The 19,513-nt window shown below is 64.7% G+C and overlaps 7 protein-coding genes across 7 annotated transcripts; 3 read left to right on the plus strand and 4 right to left on the minus strand.

The window, feature by feature from the left end:
• Nucleotides 1–25: 25 nt before the first annotated feature.
• MICPUCDRAFT_13723 (uncharacterized protein) lies at nt 26–1,892 on the plus strand (the record flags this gene model as incomplete). The annotated part of the gene is made up of 4 exons (XM_003055856.1): nt 26–139; nt 747–928; nt 1,042–1,097; nt 1,372–1,892. Coding segments are annotated over 4 exons (873 nt in total), but the record flags the coding sequence as incomplete, so codon positions are not given.
• A 378-nt stretch (nt 1,893–2,270) lies between these two features.
• On the minus strand, nt 2,271–3,673 carry MICPUCDRAFT_38408 (uncharacterized protein; the record flags this gene model as incomplete). The annotated part of the gene is made up of 2 exons (XM_003056250.1): nt 2,271–2,947; nt 3,109–3,673. 2 exons carry the CDS (start codon nt 3,671–3,673, stop codon nt 2,271–2,273), a joined length of 1,242 nt encoding a protein of 413 aa, XP_003056296.1.
• A 927-nt stretch (nt 3,674–4,600) lies between these two features.
• On the minus strand, nt 4,601–6,198 carry MICPUCDRAFT_46507 (uncharacterized protein). Its single transcript, XM_003056251.1, has 2 exons — nt 5,864–6,198; nt 4,601–5,615 (listed from the first exon to the last, which is right to left on the minus strand). The coding sequence occupies exons 1-2, from the start codon at nt 6,191–6,193 to the stop codon at nt 4,809–4,811; spliced, it is 1,137 nt and encodes a 378-aa protein (XP_003056297.1). The 5' UTR covers nt 6,194–6,198; the 3' UTR covers nt 4,601–4,808.
• Nucleotides 6,199–6,597: 399 nt separating this feature from the next.
• MICPUCDRAFT_55157 (copper transporter family) lies at nt 6,598–8,850 on the plus strand (the record flags this gene model as incomplete). The annotated part of the gene is made up of 1 exon (XM_003055857.1): nt 6,598–8,850. One exon carries the CDS (start codon nt 6,598–6,600, stop codon nt 8,848–8,850), a length of 2,253 nt encoding a protein of 750 aa, XP_003055903.1.
• Nucleotides 8,851–10,701: 1,851 nt separating this feature from the next.
• MICPUCDRAFT_64129 (uncharacterized protein) lies at nt 10,702–11,500 on the minus strand (the record flags this gene model as incomplete). The annotated part of the gene is made up of 1 exon (XM_003056252.1): nt 10,702–11,500. Exon 1 carries the CDS (start codon nt 11,362–11,364, stop codon nt 10,702–10,704), a length of 663 nt encoding a protein of 220 aa, XP_003056298.1. The 5' UTR covers nt 11,365–11,500.
• Nucleotides 11,501–12,031: 531 nt separating this feature from the next.
• Nucleotides 12,032–15,309, plus strand: MICPUCDRAFT_45223 (uncharacterized protein). The gene is made up of 5 exons (XM_003055858.1): nt 12,032–12,757; nt 12,946–13,015; nt 13,216–13,464; nt 13,703–14,839; nt 14,897–15,309. The coding sequence occupies exons 1-5, from the start codon at nt 12,282–12,284 to the stop codon at nt 15,134–15,136; spliced, it is 2,172 nt and encodes a 723-aa protein (XP_003055904.1). The 5' UTR covers nt 12,032–12,281; the 3' UTR covers nt 15,137–15,309.
• Nucleotides 15,310–15,561: 252 nt separating this feature from the next.
• Nucleotides 15,562–18,518, minus strand: MICPUCDRAFT_55161 (uncharacterized protein; the record flags this gene model as incomplete). The annotated part of the gene is made up of 4 exons (XM_003056253.1): nt 15,562–16,170; nt 16,298–17,359; nt 17,638–18,018; nt 18,261–18,518. 4 exons carry the CDS (start codon nt 18,516–18,518, stop codon nt 15,562–15,564), a joined length of 2,310 nt encoding a protein of 769 aa, XP_003056299.1.
• Between the last annotated feature and the right edge of the window lie 995 nt (nt 18,519–19,513).

Consider the following 19,513-nt stretch of genomic DNA (forward strand, 5'->3'; position numbering starts at 1 on the left):
CGCGAGCGCGTCGCCGTCCGAGAAGAAGATCCTCGTCGCCTACCAGGGCGTTCCCGGCGCGTACAGCGAGGCCGCGGCGCTGGAGGCGTACCCGACGTGCGAGCCGCGGCCGTGCGAGCAGTTCGAGGACGCGTTCGAGGTGCGCGCGCTCCCCGCTCCGCGCTCCGCGCTCCGCTCGTCCGCGCGCGCGCGTCCGTCGTCGACCGTCCGTCGACGCGACGCGACGCGACGCGACGCGCGCGATCGACGCGGTCCTATCCTCGCGACGCGGACGCGACGCGACTCGGTCGCGCGCGTCCCCCCGCCGCCGCCGCCTCCGCCGTCGCCGCGCTTTCGCCCTCTCCGACGCGCCGTCGCCGTCGATGTCGCCGTCCCACGCGCCCGCGCCCGCGCGGATCCGACGCTGACCCCCGTTCGATCGATCGATCCGTCGCGCGCGCGATCGATCGAGGCGGCGGCGGTGAGACTGCTTCCCATACGACCCCGTTCGCGATGTGAACGCCGTTCCTTAAGGACTTTCCCCGTCGTCACTCTTCACCCGCACTTCCCTTTCAACGTACGTTTGACCGGTAAGACGTTCGACTGACCGATCGCTTCACCCACCACGCTGACCTCCGCGTCGTCGATCGATCGATCGTCGAATCGAATCGAATCGAATCGAATCGAATCGCATCGCATCGAATCGAATCGCATCGAATCGCATCGCATCGCATCGAATCGAATCGCATCGCATCGCATCGAATCAGTCCACGGAGCAGTTCTCGACGGACCGCGCGGTGCTTCCCTTTGAAAACTCCCTCGGCGGGAGCATCCACCGCAACTACGACCTCGTGCTGACGCACCGGCTGCACATCGTCGGCGAGGTGTACTTCAAAGTCCGACACTGTCTCCTCGCGCTGCCGGGGCAGGAGAAGAGCGCGCTGACCAGGTGCGTTCTGCGCGTGTCGCTTTCACCCATCTCCCCTCGGTTTCATCGTCTGATCGCGTGGGTCCCTTTCAACTGACCGATGAACGTGTTTCGTGTGGAACGGCCCTCGCCAGGGCGCTGTCGCACCCGCAGGCGCTCTCGCAGTGCGACGGGTACCTCACGAGACTAGGTGGGTGGGCGCGTCCTAGCAACGTTCGTTCGTTCGTTCGTTCGTTCGTTCGTTGGCGCGGCGCGCGCCGTTCCTCGAGGAGGACGGACTCGACGCACTCTTCCCGTCCCGTCGTTTCTCTCCGCCCGCCCGCCCGCCCGCCCGCCGCCCCGCGGTTTCGATCCCGCCGCCGCGCCGCGCCCGCCAATACGCCCGCGCGTCCGCGCCGCCTCCGTCTGACGATTCGATTCGATTCGTTTCGTTTCGATTCGATCGATCCGATCTTCTCCCTCAGGCGTGGTGAAGGAGGAGTTCGACGACACCGCGGGCGCGGCGGCGCACATCCAACGCGAAGGCCTGTTCGGGCACGCCGCGATCGCGTCGCGTCGCGCGGCGGAGTTGTACGGGATGCACGTGTACGACGAGGACATTCAGGACGACGAGTCCAACGTGACTCGGTTCCTGGCGCTCGCGCGCGAGCCGCTTCCGCCGCGCGAGGGCGTGCCGTACAAGACGTCGATCGTGTGCAGCCTGCGAGAGGGCAGCGGCGCGCTGTTCAAGGCGCTGTCGTGCTTCGCGCTGAGAGACATCAACCTCACGAAGGTGGAGTCGCGGCCGATGCGGTGGAACCCGGTGAGCGGGTCTCGAAAGGATGGCAGCGGCGGGATGCAGTTCATGTACTTGTTCTACGTCGACTTCGACGCGAGCATGGCGGACGAGAACGCGCAGAACGCGCTGAGGCATCTGCAGGAGCAGACGACATTTTTTAGGGTGCTCGGGAGTTACCCCGCGGACGACTCGACGCTGCCCGCGTGACGACGCGAAGGACACGCGACGCGACGCGACGACGGGGACAGGGACGGATGCTATTATTTTATACACTGGTCCCCGTACGACCACGTCGGCGTGGTGAACGCCGATCCTTAAGGACTTTGCCCGGCGCATCTCTCCGTCCACCCCACGGTTTCAATCCCCTACAGTAGAGCGAGGAAGAAGGTTCATCGCCGCGTCATCGTTCGGAGGCGAAGAGCGTTCTCTCTCTCTCGTTCGTCGTTCGACGTCTCGACGCCTTCCCCCCATCCCCCGACGCCGTATTCTCTCACGCGCGCGTTCTGTACAAGTGTAGTGTGGAAGTACTTCCGGAAGTACGAAATCCAACTACGTGTAAACTAGCTATAAGACAGACCTAGCTAGCTAGTAATCCCTGACGGTCTTCTCCTCGCGGCAAAATCCCCGCCCGCGCGCCGCCGCCACCGCGGCGATGGACGCGATCGCGAGCGCCCACCCGACGGCGGAGAACGCCGAGGCGTCCTCCCCGGTCTGGTCGTTCAGCAGGGACGCGCCGACGACGACGTTGGTCGAGCCACCGAGGACGACGACCCATCCGCCGACGACGTGCGCGCGACGCGGCGCGGACGTCTTCGGCGGCGGCGGCGGCGGCTGCGCTTCGCGCGCGAGGAGCTCGCCGCCGCCGCCGCCGCCGTCGTCGCCGTCGTCGTCGTCTCTTGCGTGCTTCTTCTTCTTCTTTTTATCGTTGCGCATCGCGTACGCGAACGCCGCCTGCAGCGCGGGCGCGCACGCGACGATCATCCCCAGCACCCCGTGCGCTTTGACGACGCCGTCCGCGCCCTCCCACGCGAACGGATCGTAGGTTCGACCGGTGAAGATCTCGACGAGACCGGCGCACGCCAGCCCGACGCCGACCGCGTGCGCGGTCACGTGCGCGTAGAGCCACGTCTTGGTTTCGCCGCCGGCCCATGGCATCCACGACGCCTTCTTCGTCAGCGCGATCGCGCTTCCGAGGAAGAAGAACGCGAACGCCGCCGTCATGAGCGCGCCGTGCGTCTCGAGCGCGACGTCCGTGTGGCTGTCTGAGGGCGCGGGCCGTTTCGTTCCGTCGGTCGGTCGAAATGGAACGCGATCAAATCTGACGTCGAAACCGAGGAGGGGAAGGGCCATGCGGAGAGGGGCGGGCGTAAGACGTTTGCGAACGAACGAACGAACGAATGAATGAATGACGAAACGCACGCACCCGCGTTCCCGGTGAGGTAGTTGAGATACACCGTGCCCTTCGAGACGTCGTGCTTGACGTTCGCCTTCGAGGTCGCTCTCGCCCACCCGACGTACCCGAGACGATGCGCGTCGTCGGTCATGACGGCCGAGCGCGTCGTCGCGAACGAGATGATCGTGACCCCGCCGGACTTGGTCACGGACGAGGACGACAGCGCGAGCCCGCCGCTGCTCGGCGTCGACCGTGACGTCATCGCGTACGGCCCGATCGAGCCGCCGCTTCCGTCGGCGTTGATCCACCCCAGCACCGCGTTCGCGGGCGACATGGCGTGCGCCGAGGGGAACGACACGCCCACAATGCCGTCGCTCGTCCCCGCGAGCGCGATCGCGATGTCGCCGTCCGCCACCGAGGCGACCTGCGACGTCGCGTCCGCGGGGCCGAGCGTCCAGTGGAGGTTCATCCCGCTCTCGAGAGCGACCGAGCACGCGTATCCGATGGAGGACGTCGCGCACGCGGCTCCGCCGCCGTCGGCGTCCGCGCCGCGCGCCGCGAGGACGAGGACGAGGACGAGGAGACGGGCGAACATGACGCGCGCGGTCTCGCGGTGCCTCCTTCGGCGTTGTGAACGAGAAGAGCAAAGGTCTACGAAGGTACTTTCGTACCTTCGAAGGTACTTTCGCGTACGAAAGTACATGTAGCCTACTGTACACGTGTAGTTGTAGAACAACCTTTCTCGAAAAGTACTTTCGAAAGTACTTTCGTACCTTCGTACGAAAGTACTTTCGTACGAAAGTACGAAAGTACCTTCGTACAAAGTACTTTCGTACGAAAGTACTTTCGAAAGTACTTTCGTACTTTCGAGAGTACATCACTAGTTGATTCAAAAGCGGCATTGAAAGCAGGAAGTGTTTCGTAGACGTAATCAACGTTCATCGCACCGTCCCCGTACCCGACTTTGTATCCAAAGAAGGTGGGTTTGTTCACCGCACCGAGATCCCCTTCGTCAAGTGTTAATAAGTGGCCTGCGTAGAAAGTACAGTACTTTCGAAAGTACTTTGTACGAAAGTACTTTCGTACTTTCGTACTTTCGTACGAAAGTACTTTCGTACGAAGGTACGAAAGTACTTTCGTACCTTCGTACGAAAGTACAACTACTTTCGTACGAAAGTACAACGTACGTGTACGTGTACACGTACAGTAGGCCCTTGTGTAGATCTGATTACAAAAAGACTGAGCTCTAACCCTACGTGTACACTACTGTAGATCTGATTACAAAAAGACTCAGCTCGACAGTAACGTTGTACGGGCGGTTGTAACGCGGTGTACGTGTACGTGTACGTGTACAGCTGTACACGTAGCACTCACGTAGCCCCTGCCTACAGTACACGTACGTGTACCAGTCGTGTACCTAGAGAACGGATGGCACGTACCATCTCATGCTGAAGATGGACGAGTGAACGCACGTCACGAGAGCGAAGTCTCGAAAGAATCGCGCTCGCGGCTGAGCTCCGAAGAAGGAGAGATGGAATAATATTCATGTTCGTATTTATACCGCTCGCGCTCGGACGGTCGCGTCGCGTTCCCGCCCCGCGCCCTCAGCTCCCTCGCTCGCTCGATCCGATACCCAACGCCCGAAGAACCCCCGTCCAATCTTCCTCCTCCGCCTCCTCCTCCTCCTCCTCCTCGTCGTCGTGTCGTCGCGTCGTCGCGGCGGATCCTGATCAGTGCGCGGCGTGATACGTGCCGACAGCCGGCGGCATCGACTCCGGGGTCTCGAGCACGACGTCGCCGCCGCGCAGCGCGAAAAGCTGCCTCGGCGCAGGCGGAGGGCAATCCTCGAGCAGGTTGATGTCGTGCCTCTGCCCGTTCACGACGACGTACATCGACGTGGGGCAGATGTACTCCATGTTCGGGTGCCACTCGTCCAGGGTGTGTCCGTACGAGTGAATCTGCACGCCGGTGACCACGGCGAAGTCAGCCTTCCCCGGGTCCACGGACGCGCGGACGAGCGCCTCCATGTCCTGCTGGATCACGCTGTCAGCGAGCTTCGTGACTTGGACGAGGTCGAACCCCTCCGCGGGCACCTCGGACGGCTGCACCGCGCGGAGCATCCTGGACTCGAGAAGCGAGTACTCGGGATCCATCGCGTCGCACGACCCGACGGGCCGGATCTGCATCCCGCCCGCCCTCAGCTCCGTGAACTTGGGCTGGAGCTTGATGAGCGCGCCGCACGCGTGCGAGCACCCCGCGCGACCCGCGCGGATGCAGTCTCCCGGGTTGCCCGCGGAGTCGACGGCGATGTGCGGCATGGCGAAGAACACGTACCGTTCCTTCCCCGTCTGCCACTCCGTCGGGGAGTGCGACATGCCCGCGCCCAGGCCCGTGAGACCCGCGGCGGTGAACCCGGCGAGGCCGTCGACGTCCATGGCGTATCCGAACATCTCGTGGATGCCGTTCTTCAGCGGCGCGGTGATCTCGTCGCGGCAAAAGTTCGTGTGCGCGATCGTGTTATCTCCGGTGAATCCGAACTGACGCGGGGCGGGGGCGGCGGGAGGGGGAAGTGGTTCGCGGTTCGCGTCGCTCGGGGGTCAGTCGTCTGCGATCGGCGCGTCGTGCGGATCGCGGCGGGCGACGACGGGGGTCGGCGGGGTTCGATCGAGCGGCATCGAGGGCGAGGGTCGTCGAGGGCGGGCGAGGGATGCGCAGAGCGAGGAACGCGCGCGACGTCGATCGATCGATCGAGTCGATCCGATCCATCTGTCGAGGTTTCGCGCACCTGCGCGAGCTTGTTCTCGACGCGGAAGAGCCAATCGTCCATGCCGATGCTCCCGCGGAAGTGGTGCTGCACGTTCGCGGTGCGCTTGTCGTAGTACGCGTGCCTGCGCGCGCGCTCGTCCGGGAGCGTGTCCAGGCCCGCGTGCTTCATGTACTCGGGGCCGTGGTGCTCGTTGTACGAGTCGTGCTTCGTGCGCGCGTTGTTCTTGAATCCCGCGGTGCGGCCCGAGGCGCGAACGACGACGACGGACGTGCGCGCGCCGCGACGCGTCTTGACGTCCGCGCGGAGGGACGCGACGGAACCGAATGCGGCGCTCATGGAGATGGCCATTGTCGTTGAGAGATCGGCGGTGCGTGTGATGCGTGACGCGTCGCGTGGTGTGAGGGTTCCGCGCGGATCCTGCGCTCAGGTTTTACCCAGCTCCGTGATGACTCGGCAGATGGGGATAAGGCTCTCAGCAGTTGCCATTTTCCGAATAGACCAGTTGCGCTAACTCGATCAGACTAAAAAACCATAGAAGCCGAAACGCCGCGACGTATCCGAGAATGGTGACAGATGACTCGGGATCCAAGAACTGACCTGCGCTACTCGTACACTGTAAGTTGAACTTAGTGTACAGTACACGTAGTCACGTACAGTACACGTTACTGTACGTGTACGTGTACGCGCTACGATTTTGGCAAAAAAAAAATCGATACTCGTACCCTAATAACACTATCGGCGGCGCTTCCGAGATGCCGTCGTCGTCGTCGTCGTCGTCGTCGTCGTCGCTCGCCGCGATGATCCTCGCGCTGTTCCTCCTCCTCGCGCCGGCGTCCTCCGCGAGCGCGTCCGCGGCGTCGCCGGACCCGCTCCTCCTCCCGCAAGCCAACGCCGCGGACCTCGTCGCCGGGCGAGCGGACCGCGTCGTCGCGGCCGCGTTCGTCGGCGACGACGCCCCCGGCGCGATGCTCGTCCGCGGGGTCCCGGGCTACGCCGCCGCGCGCGTCGAAGCGCTGCGCGTCCTCGCGCGCTGCGCGACCGCGGACGACGCGCCGATGCGCCGCGCCGCGGGCTGGGACGAGACGCACGGCGGCCGCGGCGCGTTCACGCGCGCGACGGTCGCGGCGCGATCGAGCGCGCGGCTGCCGAGCGCGCTGGACGCGCGATGCGGCGACGCGACGATCGACGCGTTGGAGTCGCTGAGACGCGCCGCGGACGCGGCGGCGGCGGCGGCGCTCCCGAGACTGGACGCGGTGCTCGGGTACGACACCGGCGGGTTCTTCCGCGCGGCCGTGGACTCGGAGTCGTCGTTGGACCACTTCCACGTGTTCACGGCGAACGACCGGAGCGCCCCCGACGCCGGCGACGAAGAAGAAGCGTCGTTTTTTTCGGCGGCGGCGGCGGCGGCGGCGGCGACCGAGGAAGACGCCTCCGCCGCGGATCCGCCGCCCCCTGAGGATCCGAGCGCGCCGCCCGGACTCAGGGGGAAAGGCGAGCACACGGACGTGGGGATCGCGATCGTGATGACCCCCGCGCTGATGGTCTCTCCTGAACTCGAACTCGAAAGCGAGAGCGAGAGCGACGCGAGAGGCGCCCGCGGGTTGAAAATCGGCGGTCGCTCGCCCGAGCTCCCCCCCGACGCGATCGTCGTCATGCTCGGCGAGGCTGCGCGCGCGTGGCTGCCGTTGCCGCCGCCGGGGGGCGAGGACGCGTCGTCGCCGTCGAATTCGCCGCTCGCCGTGCCGACGCACGAGATGTCTCTAGACGGCGGCGCCGCGTCTTCGCCCGGGACGTCGCGCGCGTGGTTCGGGCGGATGATCCTCCCGCCCCCGGACGCGAAGCACCCGACGGCGACGAGCGGCGACGGCGCGCCGCTGACGTTCGGGGAGTGGCACGAGAACGCCGCGGAAGCCTTCGGCGGCGGCGGCGGCGACGACGACGACGACGACGGGAGAGGCGTCTTGGCCGCCGCCGCGTGCGCGCCGCTTCCCCACCACGACGACGGCGCGCTGACGTCCATCACGCGCCGCAGAAGACTCCAGGACGACAGCGGGTGCGCGGCCGGCAAGGTGTACTGCTGGTTGACGTGCGTCGACGAGCCCGCGGGCGGGTGCGCGTCCCCGGAGGTGGCCAAGTGCGTCAGCGGCGCCGGCCTCGTGTGGCCGGACCAGACCGGGGAGGGCCACTGCTACGACTGCAAGACCCAGTGCGTCGCCTCGGACTACGGGAAGGGGAACGACGGGGGTGGGTCCGGGGAGATCTGCAACTCCAAGATCGCGGGCACGTCCATGTACATGGACGGCTTTCTCGGGTGGGGGAATGAGGACGGCCCGTGCGTCATCTTTCTCGAGAAAAATCTCAAGCTGTCCACCGTCGGCGAGCTCTTCGCAGCCTTCTTCGTCACGATCGCGATCGGCGTCGCCGTGGAGGCGCTCGCGGCGGCGCGGCGCAAGCGCCAGAAGACCGCGAAGAGCGCTCTCGAGAGGGCGAAAGCGAAAGCGGAACGCTGGGGAGAGAGCGGCGACGCCGCGGCGCGACGCGCGGCGGCGTCCGTCAAGGCGCAGTCGCTCGCGATGTACGCGGTTCAAGTCACGTGCGGATACCTCCTCATGTTGATCAGCATGACGTACCACGCGGTGCTGTTCGCGGGCGTCGTCCTCGGCCTCATCTTGGGCCACGCGCTGTTTAACCTGAGCGTCCCGGTCGGGGCCGCGACCGGCGGCGCGAGCGCGTGCTGCGCGCACGTCGGGACCGTCCCCGGCGGCAGCGACGGCGGCGACGGCGCCGCCGAGGACGCGCCGAGCGAACGCGGCAGCGACGGCGGCGGCAGCGACGGCTGCGGCGACGCGATGACTCGGCCGATGATGCGCGGTTTCCCGGGGAGCGCGGAGTATCCCACGAGCGTGGTGGACATCACGCCCGTCGTCGCGTCCGCGTCGCCCGCGGTCGCGTCGCTGCCGCCGCTTCCGGGTCCACGGCGCTCGCCGAAGAACCCCTTTCGATGAGCTCATACGAGCGACGGAGGGGAAGAAACGTAAACGAACGTAAACGAACCGAAGAAGTGACACGACACGGTGTTACTCGCGACCGAGTCGCGACCAACCAAGAAGTCTATCCGATACCCACAGCGCGTTGTATTTTAAAGGTATAACGTCTCACTACGCGCGCGCGCGCTACGCTCGCGCGTCAATAGTCACGACCAGTCTCGACCGACACCGAGCGCCTACAGTAGCCCTACATACGTAGTTACGTGACTGTTACGTGATGTACCTTCGTGGGTACCTTCGTACATATCTGTACACGTACACGTACTGTACAGTGTGTGTTTTAAACTTATTTTCATTTCCCCCAATTATCACTGTTTGCAGAACTGAAGTGGCCAAAATCGAAATCGGATTTGAGAAAAAGCCCAAAATCCCTTTTCACCGTCCCTTCCAGATCTGTAGACGACATCGTGCTCGCGCCCCCCCCGCGCGGGCCATGGGCGACTTTTCGACCGCGGCGCGAGCACATACCAGTCCAGAGATCGTTCCCGACTCGGCGTGGGGCGTGTCGCGATCAGGGCGGAGCGAATCGAGCGCGCGCGGGTGCGGAAAGGAGCCGGAAATCGATTTCGCGATCGACCGAAAATCCCTTCCCGTTCACGCGGGATGAAAATCGGTTTCAATTTTTGGCCACTTCAGTTCTGCAAACAGTGATATCGCCTATTTTTTGGTGTCTAGCAGACTGGAGCGAAGCCCCTGTATAGACACAAGCTGTACGAACGTACACGTACTGTACTGCTATCAAACTTGACTGAACTTTTACTGAACTTTTTTGCCTCGCCGATTTCCCGTGTTTCCCCCGCAAATTAGGTATCTTCCTCACTTTTCACCGCCCCCGCCGTCCCCAGGCACGATGCCCCCGCCGAACGAGATGAATGTCTTCCAAAACTGGAGGAACACCCCACGGGCCGCGTCAAAAAGATACCGCTTGTTTCTGACCTTGTTTTTGACGTTGTTTGCGATCGCGCCCACGAATGCCTCTATGACCTGGACCGAGGACACGTCCGTGGGAGCTTCCGAAACCTGGCGTGGCATCACCTCCTCGAGCGACGGCACCAAGCTCGCCGCGGTTGTCTATAACGGAAACATATGGACCTCCACTGATTCTGGAGCGACCTGGACGTCCGTGGGAGCTACGCAAACCTGGGATTTCATCACCTCCTCGAGCGACGGCACCAAGCTCGCCGCGACTGTCAAAAGCGGAAAGATATGGACCTCCACTGATTCTGGAGCAACGTGGACCTCTCGGGCAACTACGCAAAACTGGCATGGCATCACCTCCTCGAGCGACGGCACCAAGCTCGCCGCGGTTGTCTATAACGGAAACATATGGGCCTCCACTAATTCTGGAGCAACATGGACCTCTCGGGCAACTACGAAAGCCTGGAGTTCCATCACCTCCTCGAGCGACGGCACCAAGCTCGCCGCGGTTGTCGATGGCGGAAAGATATGGACCTCCACTGATTCTGGAGCAACATGGACCTCTCGGGCAACTACGAAAGCCTGGAGTTCCATCACCTCCTCGAGCGACGGCACCAAGCTCGCCGCGGTTGTCGATGGCGGAAAGATATGGACCTCCACTGATTCTGGAGCGACCTGGACCGAGGACACGTCCACGGGAGCTACGAAAAGCTGGTATGACATCACCTCCTCGAGCGACGGCACCAAGCTCGCCGCGGTTGTCGATGGCGGAAAGATATGGACCTCCACTGATTCTGGAGCGACCTGGACCGAGGACACGTCCACGGGAGCTACGAAACGCTGGTGGGCCATCACCTCCTCGTGCGACGGCACCAAGCTCGCCGCGGTTGTCTATAACGGAAAGATATGGACCTCCGGTTCTGATGGCACGGATTCGTGCTCGTCAACATCATCGGGGCTTACATCTGTTGTGATCGCAGCTGTTGTTGTCGTCGTTGGCGTCGCTGGCGGCGTCGCTGGCGCCGTGGCCCTTACCAAGTCCAAAACTGCGGCTGCGTTAAGCATCAATTCGGTGTGAAAATCAGTCATAAAAGGGGTTGCGTTTTCACGAGGTTTGCCCCCATACATAAGCAGTATGAAGGCCGTTTTAGCGTCTTTGCGGGTCATTCCCGTCTCTGCGAGACAGGCTTCACGCTCGGCGACATACCTCCCTAGGTGAGGGCAGGTGAGACCTTCCCTCTCAAAGAGTTGGCTGAGGATTGTGGGGTGGGCATTCACCATATCCACATCGGTGTAGGTGTCGTGCGAGAGGGCTTTTCGCACATCTCCCTTAAGGTTCTGGAGGGACACCGCACCCCGCTTGGGGTACAGCCGACCCGCCTGTTCGCCGTCCTTGGAGAGACAGAAATGTATCTCGTGCTGGTTCGTATTCTTCAAGCGTCGCTTCATCTTCTTCAGTTCCGTGAGCGTGTCGTGGTCGGTCTTCTTAGCCTTCAAGATGCGGTTCAGGTTCTTCGTGTTGATAATTTCTCGGCAGGTGTAGGTCGTCGTCATTTTTGTATTTATATCGCCTAACCTTTAATAAGCTCACTTACTGTACGTGTACGTGTACGTGTACACGTAGGTGTGAAAATTAAGCTAGACCACCGGAAATTTATTTAGTGAGTATTTTATTGAGTATAAATTCGTGTACTGTATGTATCCAAAAAGTGTAAATAAATGAGTATTTGATGAATAAGTTGTAACTTACCGCCAAAAAAAAAGGTACCTTCTAAATAAATAAGTAGGGCCTACTCAAAAAAATTCTTCTATACACCCGAGAATGAGGCTGATGAGATTGTGTGTTTAAAGGAGATTTAACTCGGATTTGCTTTCAAAATAGGTGCTCCCCTTTCAAGTGAATTTAAGAGAGTATGTACTATGTAGCAATGTACTTTCGTACTTTCGTACGAAAGTACTACACATACGTTGTGCACGTACAGTATGGCATACTGTAACGCGTTGTACGTGTACGTACACGTACGTGTACGTTGTTTATTAAGCAGCCTTTCCGGCCAAATGTGACGTATTCGGGCACGGCTGTACAGTACACGTACACTACACGTACACAGGACACGTACACTACGTGTAGTACTTCCCGGCCGATGTTGAAACCACGCGCGGCGAAGTTCGCGTTCGACGAACGAACGCTCGTCTCGCGGGCAGAGTAGATCCGACGGCGCCTCCCCCGCGCGCTCGTCCTCGGTCCGAGAACAGAAGACGCGTCGCGCGCGGATTCGATCACGTACGCTCGCGTCGCCTTCGCCTTCGCCGCGCGGCGGATCGCGTCGACCGCCACGTCGATCCCGACCGCGCGTCTCGTCTCGCCGTCGCGCGCGCAAAGTCGCGTCCGCCTCGCGCGCGTGCGCGTCGACGCGCGTCCGCCGCCGCTCCCCCGCGCCGCGCGGCTCGTCTCCTCCGCCTCTTTGACGATGCCCCCGCGCGACGCGAGCGGCGACCCCGCGGGCGACGACCACGGCGACGCGACGCCGCCGCCGCCCGAGGACGTCTTCCTCGAGGACCTGCGAAGCGAGCGGTCGATGCGTTGGGTCGAATCGGAGAACGCGCGCGCGCTGCGCGCGATCGTCGGCCCCGACCGCGCGATCGAGGACGACCCGATGTTCGCCGCGCTGAGGGCCATCTACGACGACAAGAAGAAGATCCCGAACGTCCGCGCGCGCGGCGACCTCGTATATAACTTTTGGCAAGATCAAGACCACCTCAAAGGGATCTGGCGACGCACCACCATGACGGAGTTCGCGAAGGAGGACCCCGCGTGGGAGACCGTGCTCGACGTGGACGCGCTCGCAGAGAAAGAGGGCCGGTCTTGGGTGTGGAAAGGGCCGTCGTTCTTGGACTACGGCCCGGGGCAAGAGCGACGCGTCGACCGCTGCGTCGTGAAGCTCAGGTGCGCGCCGCGCGCGCGTTTACGTTTTCTGCTTTCCAGTACAACCGCAACCCCTCGGTTCTATCGGTTTCAACTTTTTGTAGTGTACAGTACTGTAGCCCTACAGGGCACGTACATTTGATCGCGTCACCGCCTTTCAACTGACCGATACCGTACGTACACTTTTTTCGTAACAACGAACGCGTCAGCGACGGCGGCGGCGACGCGTGCGTCACGCGAGAGTTCGACGTCGTCGAGAAGCGTTTCGTCTCTCCCGAGGTGCGCGCGCGGGTGGACGCGCGGCGGGCGGGCGCGAACCTCGACCACCGCGCGACGCGCCGCCCACGTCGCGTCGTCTAACTAGCATCCCTCCGACCGCGCTCGCGATCTCGTCGCGAATCGAATCGATTCGAATCGAATCAACCCGACCAACCAAACCGACCGACCGATCGTTCGTTCGTTCCCTCTCGCGGCCGCAGGACGAAGACGCGTTCGTCTTACCCGAGGGAAAGAACAACTTCTGCTGGGTCGACCGCGACGTCGCGTGGGTCGGCGTCGACCGCGGGGAAGGGACGGTGTCCCCGAGCGGCTACCCGCTCACGATCGCAGAGTGGCGGCGAGGGACGAAGCTCGAAGACGCGAGGGAGATTTGGCGCGGCGAACCGAAAGACGTCGTCGCCGCGGGGATGGCGTACTGGGACAAGGGGACGCGGTATAAGGCGCGCGCCGTCGCCGTTTTGTTTCTGTCTCTGTTTCTGTTACTGTTTCTGTTTCTGTATCTCTCTCGCGCCCGTCCCCGCGCGCGTTTCTCTCCACCCGCCGCTCGGTCCCGACGGATCCCGACGCGCCTCGACGCGCCTCGACGCCTCGTGACTGACTCGCGTTCGACTGACGCCTCTCGACTCCGCGCCCGCGAAGATCTGGTACCGCGCGGCGACGTTCTACGACACCGTGCACTACGCGGAGGACGACGTCACCGGGGAGATGGTGAAGGTGGACGTTCCGAGCGATTTTTCCTTCAGCACGTTCGCGGACCACGTCGTGATTCACTGCAAGTCGCGCTGGGGACCGGGCGGATCGCTTCCGGAGGGCGTGTCGTACGCGAGCGGCACCGTCCTCGCGCATCCCGCGGCGGCGTTCGTGCGAGGCGAACGCGACGCGTTCACGGTGCTGTACGCGCCCGCGAACGACCGATGCGCGTACGGCAGGTGCTCGGAGACGAGAGACTACCTTCTCGTGCACGCGCTCGAGAACATGGTCACGAAGGTGTACGTGTTTGAATACAAACGCGCCGCGAACGCCGCGAAGGGAGAGGGAGGAGAGACCGCGTCGTCGCGATTCTCGCTCGTGAAGGAATACGTCGCCCCGGACTGCCAGTCCTTCAGCGCGTCCGGGGTGGACTCGAACTTCACGAACGACCTCTTCGTCACGACGGACGGGTTCCTCACCCCGGTGACGCTCTCTCTCGCCTCGGCGCCGAACCTGGAAGACGCGACGCCGTTGAAGAAGAACACGTCGCACTTCGACGCGTCCGGGATGTCCGTCGAGCTCTCGCACGCGACGAGCGACGACGGCACGGAGGTGCCGTACTTTCTCGTCCGCGGCGCCGGGACCGTCGCGGGGACGCCCGCGCCCACGGTGATGTACGGCTACGGCGGATTCGAGATTCCCATGCTCCCCGGATACGGTGCCACGACGGGATACGCGTTGTTATCGAACGGCTTCAACTACGTCTTGACCTGCATCCGCGGCGGCGGCGAATTCGGCCCGGAGTGGCACCGCGCGGCGAAGAAGTCCAAACGCTGGCGCGCGTTCGAGGACTTTTCCTCCGTCGCGAAGGACCTGTGCCAGAGAAACGTGACGACGGCGAACGCGCTCGCGTGCGTCGGCGGCAGCAACGGCGGTTTACTCGCCGGCGCGATGACGACGTTTTACCCGCATCTCTTCGGCGCGGTCGTCTCGCAGTGCCCGCTGTTGGACATGGAACGCTACGTGCTGCTCACGTCCGGGCCGTCGTGGATCGACGAGTACGGCGACCCGAACGACGCGGCGGAGCGCGAGTTTCTCCTCGAGTACTCGCCCTACCACAACCTCGAGAAGGGCGTCGAGGACGCGATTCGCAAGCGAGGCGCGCGCGAGGCGGACGCCAACGTCGGCGAGCATCTCCCCGCGACGCTCTTCACGACGTCCACCGCGGACGACCGCGTGCACCCGTCGCACGCGAGACGCTTCGTGCACAAGTGCAGCGCGTTGGGGATCGGGAAGGACGTGTTGTACCACGAGATGATAGAAGGCGGGCACGCGGGGGCAGCGGACAACGCCGCGAGGGCGGCGGTGAAGACGCTCGAGAATAGGTTCTTGATCGACACGCTTCGACGCGGGACGCGATCGGTGGAGTGAGGCGGCGAGAGGGGCGGCGGCGGCGGGGGGTGGCGGGGGACGAGAAGAAAACGAACCCGAGTTTTTTTGACGCGCGCGCGCGACGGACGAACGAGTGAGTCGGACGCGCACGTTTGGTTTGGCCCGCGCGACGACCGACTGGAGGTGTAACGATGAATGGTGAACGCGTCACGAACGATCCGCTACGCGCGCGCGCCGAGATTCAGCGCCTCGTCCACGGCGACGGGGTCTAACCCCGCGCCCGTGGCGGCGGCGCGCAACGTCTCCGCGTGCGCCGTCGTCACGACGCCCTCGCGCGCGAAGCGTTTCAGGTGTTCCGTCGCGCGCTCGCGATGCGACGCGCTCAGCTGATGTGGGGGGAACGAAACGAAACGAAAAGAAACGAAACGAAACGAAACGCGCGGGTCGGGTCAGTTATCAGTCAGTCACGCGTCTCGCCGGCGGACCGGACCGGACCGGCGTCGAGAGGAAAGAGAGAGCGACGGTTTCGGCGAAGAGAAACCGAAAGAAAACCCGCGGGGATCGCGAGGAGAGAACAGAACGTCCTCGAGCGACGACGCGCGGGAAGTGGTCTCGTCTCGCACCGTGACGCCGTCCATCCTGGCCACGCCCCACACGCCGTGCACGAGCGCCTGCGGCTCCAGAGCCTCTGCGCCGCCCGCGCCGCCGTCGCAATCGCCGTCGCTGTCGCCGTCGTCGTCGCACAAGAGACGTTCCACGAGCGCGTTCGCGTCGCCCGGTCGCGGCGTCACCTCGAGCTTTCCGCACGCCCACAGGACGCCCGCGGCGCCGGCTCTCCCGATGCCGCCGCCGCGACTTCTCTTCGTCGTCGTCTTCTTCCCCGGTCTCTTCTTGCCCCCGTCCCCGCGAGCGACGGTCTCGTCCCCCCCGCGACCCCGCGCGGCGGCGGCGGCGGCGGCGGCGCCGCCGGTCCCGGTCCCCGTCTGATCCGCCGCGCGTCTCGCCGCCTCCGCGAGGAGCGTCTGAAACGCCCCGCCGTTCGCGTCCGCGGCGTTTCCCTTCACGCCCACCGCCTTCGGGGTCGGGCGAAGCGATGCGCGGGGCGGGCGAACGCGTCGGTCAGTCGCGCGTCTCGCCGGTCGAGACGTTCAACGAGCGTCGAGTTGAAAGTAAAAAAAAACGCCGGGCTGGGCGGGAGACGAGACGAGACGAGACGAGAAGCGAAGCGAGAGCGAGAGCGCGAGCGAGAGCGCGAGCGACAGCGAGAGCGACAGCGAGAGCGCGAGCGAGAGCGCGAGCGAGAGCGCGAGCGAGAACGCGAGCGACAGCGCGAGCGACAGCGAGAGCGACAGCGCGAGCGAGGCCGGTTCGGCGTCTCACCCAGAGCGTCCGCGTCAGCGCGACGTCGTCCAGCCCCTCCGCGTCCGACGCCGCGCGGTCGATGATGACCCGCACCACCCTCGGCGGCAGCGTCGCGTCCAACATCGCGAGGCTCCACGCGAGGTTCGCGCACTGATACGGCGTGTACTCGAGCGCGCGCTTCACGGCGACGGGCGCGAGCGACGCGACGAGCCCCTCGCTCCCCGGGCACCCTCCGACGCACCCGCGATGCCACCGCGCGTACGCCCAGAGCAGGTTCACGACGTCGGGCGGGCGGAAGCTCGCGGCGACCTCGCCCGCGCGATCGCCGACGGCGGCGAGCAGGCGGCTCCTGGGCTCGTGGCCGAGCACCGCCAGCGCCCACATCACCGTGGACAGGTGCCTCGGCTCCGCGTCCGCGCACTGGTCCACCGCGCGCGACGCCAGCGTGGACACCGTCGCGTCCGACGGTCGCAGCCTCAACCGCGCGAACGCCCAGAGCGTGTTGGAGATGGACACGATCTCCATCTCGTGCGCGCTCCGCTCGACCATCGCGAGCAGCGCGCGAAACCGTTCGTCGTGCGCGACGGCGGCGACGTCCGGTCTCGGCGACCCCGCCGCCGCGGGCGTCGTGCACAGCCGCGCCACTCGGTGCAACGCCGTGCTGCAGTTGACCTTGTTGAACACGTCCCCGAGCTCCTCGACGGCGAGGAGCACGTCCTCGACGTCGCTCGCGTCCATGAGGTCGCCCTGAAGATCCTTCGCGCGGTCCAACGCGCGAACGCTCATCGCCGCCGCCGCTCGGAGCTCGCTCGAGAGTTGAAGCTTGTGATACGCCCACTTGCGGTTCTCGAGTCCGCCGCGATCTAGCGCGCCGTGCGTCGCCTCCACCGCGGACACAATCTGCGACGACGACGCGAGAGGGGACGGGGAGGGTGGGCGGGGCGGGGCGGGGCGGGGCCGTCGGTCGGTCGAAAGGTTGGGCGCGGGGGGGAGAGGGGGGGAGGGGGCGTCGCGATTCGATCGAGAGAACCGAACAAAGTCCTTAAGGAACGGCGTTCACCACGCCAACGCGGTCGTATGGGGACCGGTGTGAGCGCGCGTCGAAACCGGGGAGACCGAGGGGAAACGCGACGCGACGCGACGCGACGCTCGGGCGCGCGGCGCGGCGCGAGAGCGACCAGACCAGACCAGACCAGACCAGACCGCCTCGGAGGGGAGGACGTCCGAGGGAGGGCGGGCGGGAGGTCGTCGCGTCGCGTCGCGTCGCGTCGAGCGCGCGGCGGGGGGGAGGGGGTGGGGGCGACGACGGGACGCGCCTCGGCGAAGCGCGCGTCCGCGATGACGAACGCCGCCTCTTTCCTTCGCACGCGTCCCGCGCGCGACGTCAGCGCGCGCGCGATTCGATACAGCGCGGTCACCGCGTTGATCGCGCTGAAGTCGCGCGCGCTCTCGCCCGCGACGGCCAGCACCGCGTTCGCGTCCTCGCAGGACAGGATGCGCTCTTGGATGGCGCGCTGCGCGTTCTTCGCCGCGCGCGCGCGGCCTCTGAACACGGAGGTCTGCGACGCGATCGATTCGGGGAGATTCGGGGCGGGGGAAGAGAGGGCGGGTCGCGACGGGCGTCGTCAGCGCGCGCGGGCGAGGGACGCGCGACTCGACTCGCGGCGAGCGGGCCGGGCGGCGGAGGATGGAAAAAGCGCCCGCCGACCCCGCCGACGATTTGCGCGCGCGCTCGCGCGCGAGCGAACGAATTCCCGACCGCGACGCGACGCGCGCGGCGACGGCGACGGCGATGACGCACCTCGTCTTCGCGGCTGCCTTTCTCCCCGCCCGCGATCGCGTTCGCGGCGACGCGGACGGTGACCGCCGCGCGTTCTCGGCCGTCCGCGCGCGACGTCGCGAGCGGACGATTGCCGCGAAGACGCGGGACGACGGACGTGGCGGCGGCGAGCGCGTCGTCGCGCGCGCGCCTCGTCGAGAGCGCGGCGTGGCGAGGCGCGACGCGTCTGATGTCCCGGGGGCTCCACGCAAACGCCCCCGCGCGCGTCGTCGTCGCCATTATGAGAAGTAGCGCCGGCGTCGCTCGCGCGCGCCGCGTGTGCGCGTCCGCGTCGTCGTCGCCGATTCTCCTCGGCGAGAGGACTTTTCGCGAGGCGGCCGCCGGAAGTACCGTACTTCCGTACCTACTACACGTACAGGTAGTGTAGAAAGTACGAAGAATATCTATCTTCGTACGAAGGTACGAAAGTACTTTCGTACGAAAGTAGTTGTACTTTCGTAGGGCTACAACGTTGTACTTTCGAAAGTACTTTCGTACTTTCGTATCTATTTTCGAAAGTACGAGTACTTTCGTACAACGTTGTACTTTCGTACTTCGTACTAAAGTACGAAAGTACTTTCGTATCTATTTTCGTAGTTGTACAACGTGTCTTGCGCCGCGCGCTCTCGCTCGACCATTCGCCGTCGCGCCGGCGGCTCAAAAGCGCGGCGACGCGTCGTCGGCATCGTCCTCGCGCCTCGGCGACGTCCGCCTCCGACGCGGCGTCCCGACGGATGTCCCGACCGCGGAGACGGCGACGTCCTCCCCGGGGTGCACGCGCACGCGTCCGAGGCCGATATACCTCATGAAACCCTCGACCACCGGACCCGGACCCGGACCCCCGGACGCGGGCGCGGGCACGTCGGTCGTCTCCTCCGCGACCTCCTCCTCCTCCTCCTTCGCGTCCGCGGCGATATCCTCCGCGTTCGCGGCGTCCACGTCGATCCCTAGATCGCTCGCCGCGGGATCGAGAGTCCCGCCCGCTGGCGCGGTGGCCCCGGAGGAGGCGGCGGCGGCGACTTTCCTTCGCGCCAGTCGTCCGCGTTGCACCGCTTGTATCTTCACCGCCGCCGCCTCTCGCTTCTCCGACAACTGCTGTTGCTGCGCCAAGAGCTGCGCGCGAAGGGCTTTCATCTCAAGTTTGAACGAAGGCTCCGTCGTCGCTTTGTTCGCGTCGATCGGGACGGGATCATCGCCGTCCCCGTCCGGAGGCGCGATGCCTTCGAAATCGTCCG

Source organism: Micromonas pusilla, assembly GCF_000151265.4.
Source record: "Micromonas pusilla CCMP1545 genomic scaffold MICPUCscaffold_2, whole genome shotgun sequence".
Classification (NCBI taxonomy): Eukaryota; Viridiplantae; Chlorophyta; class Mamiellophyceae; order Mamiellales; family Mamiellaceae; genus Micromonas; species Micromonas pusilla.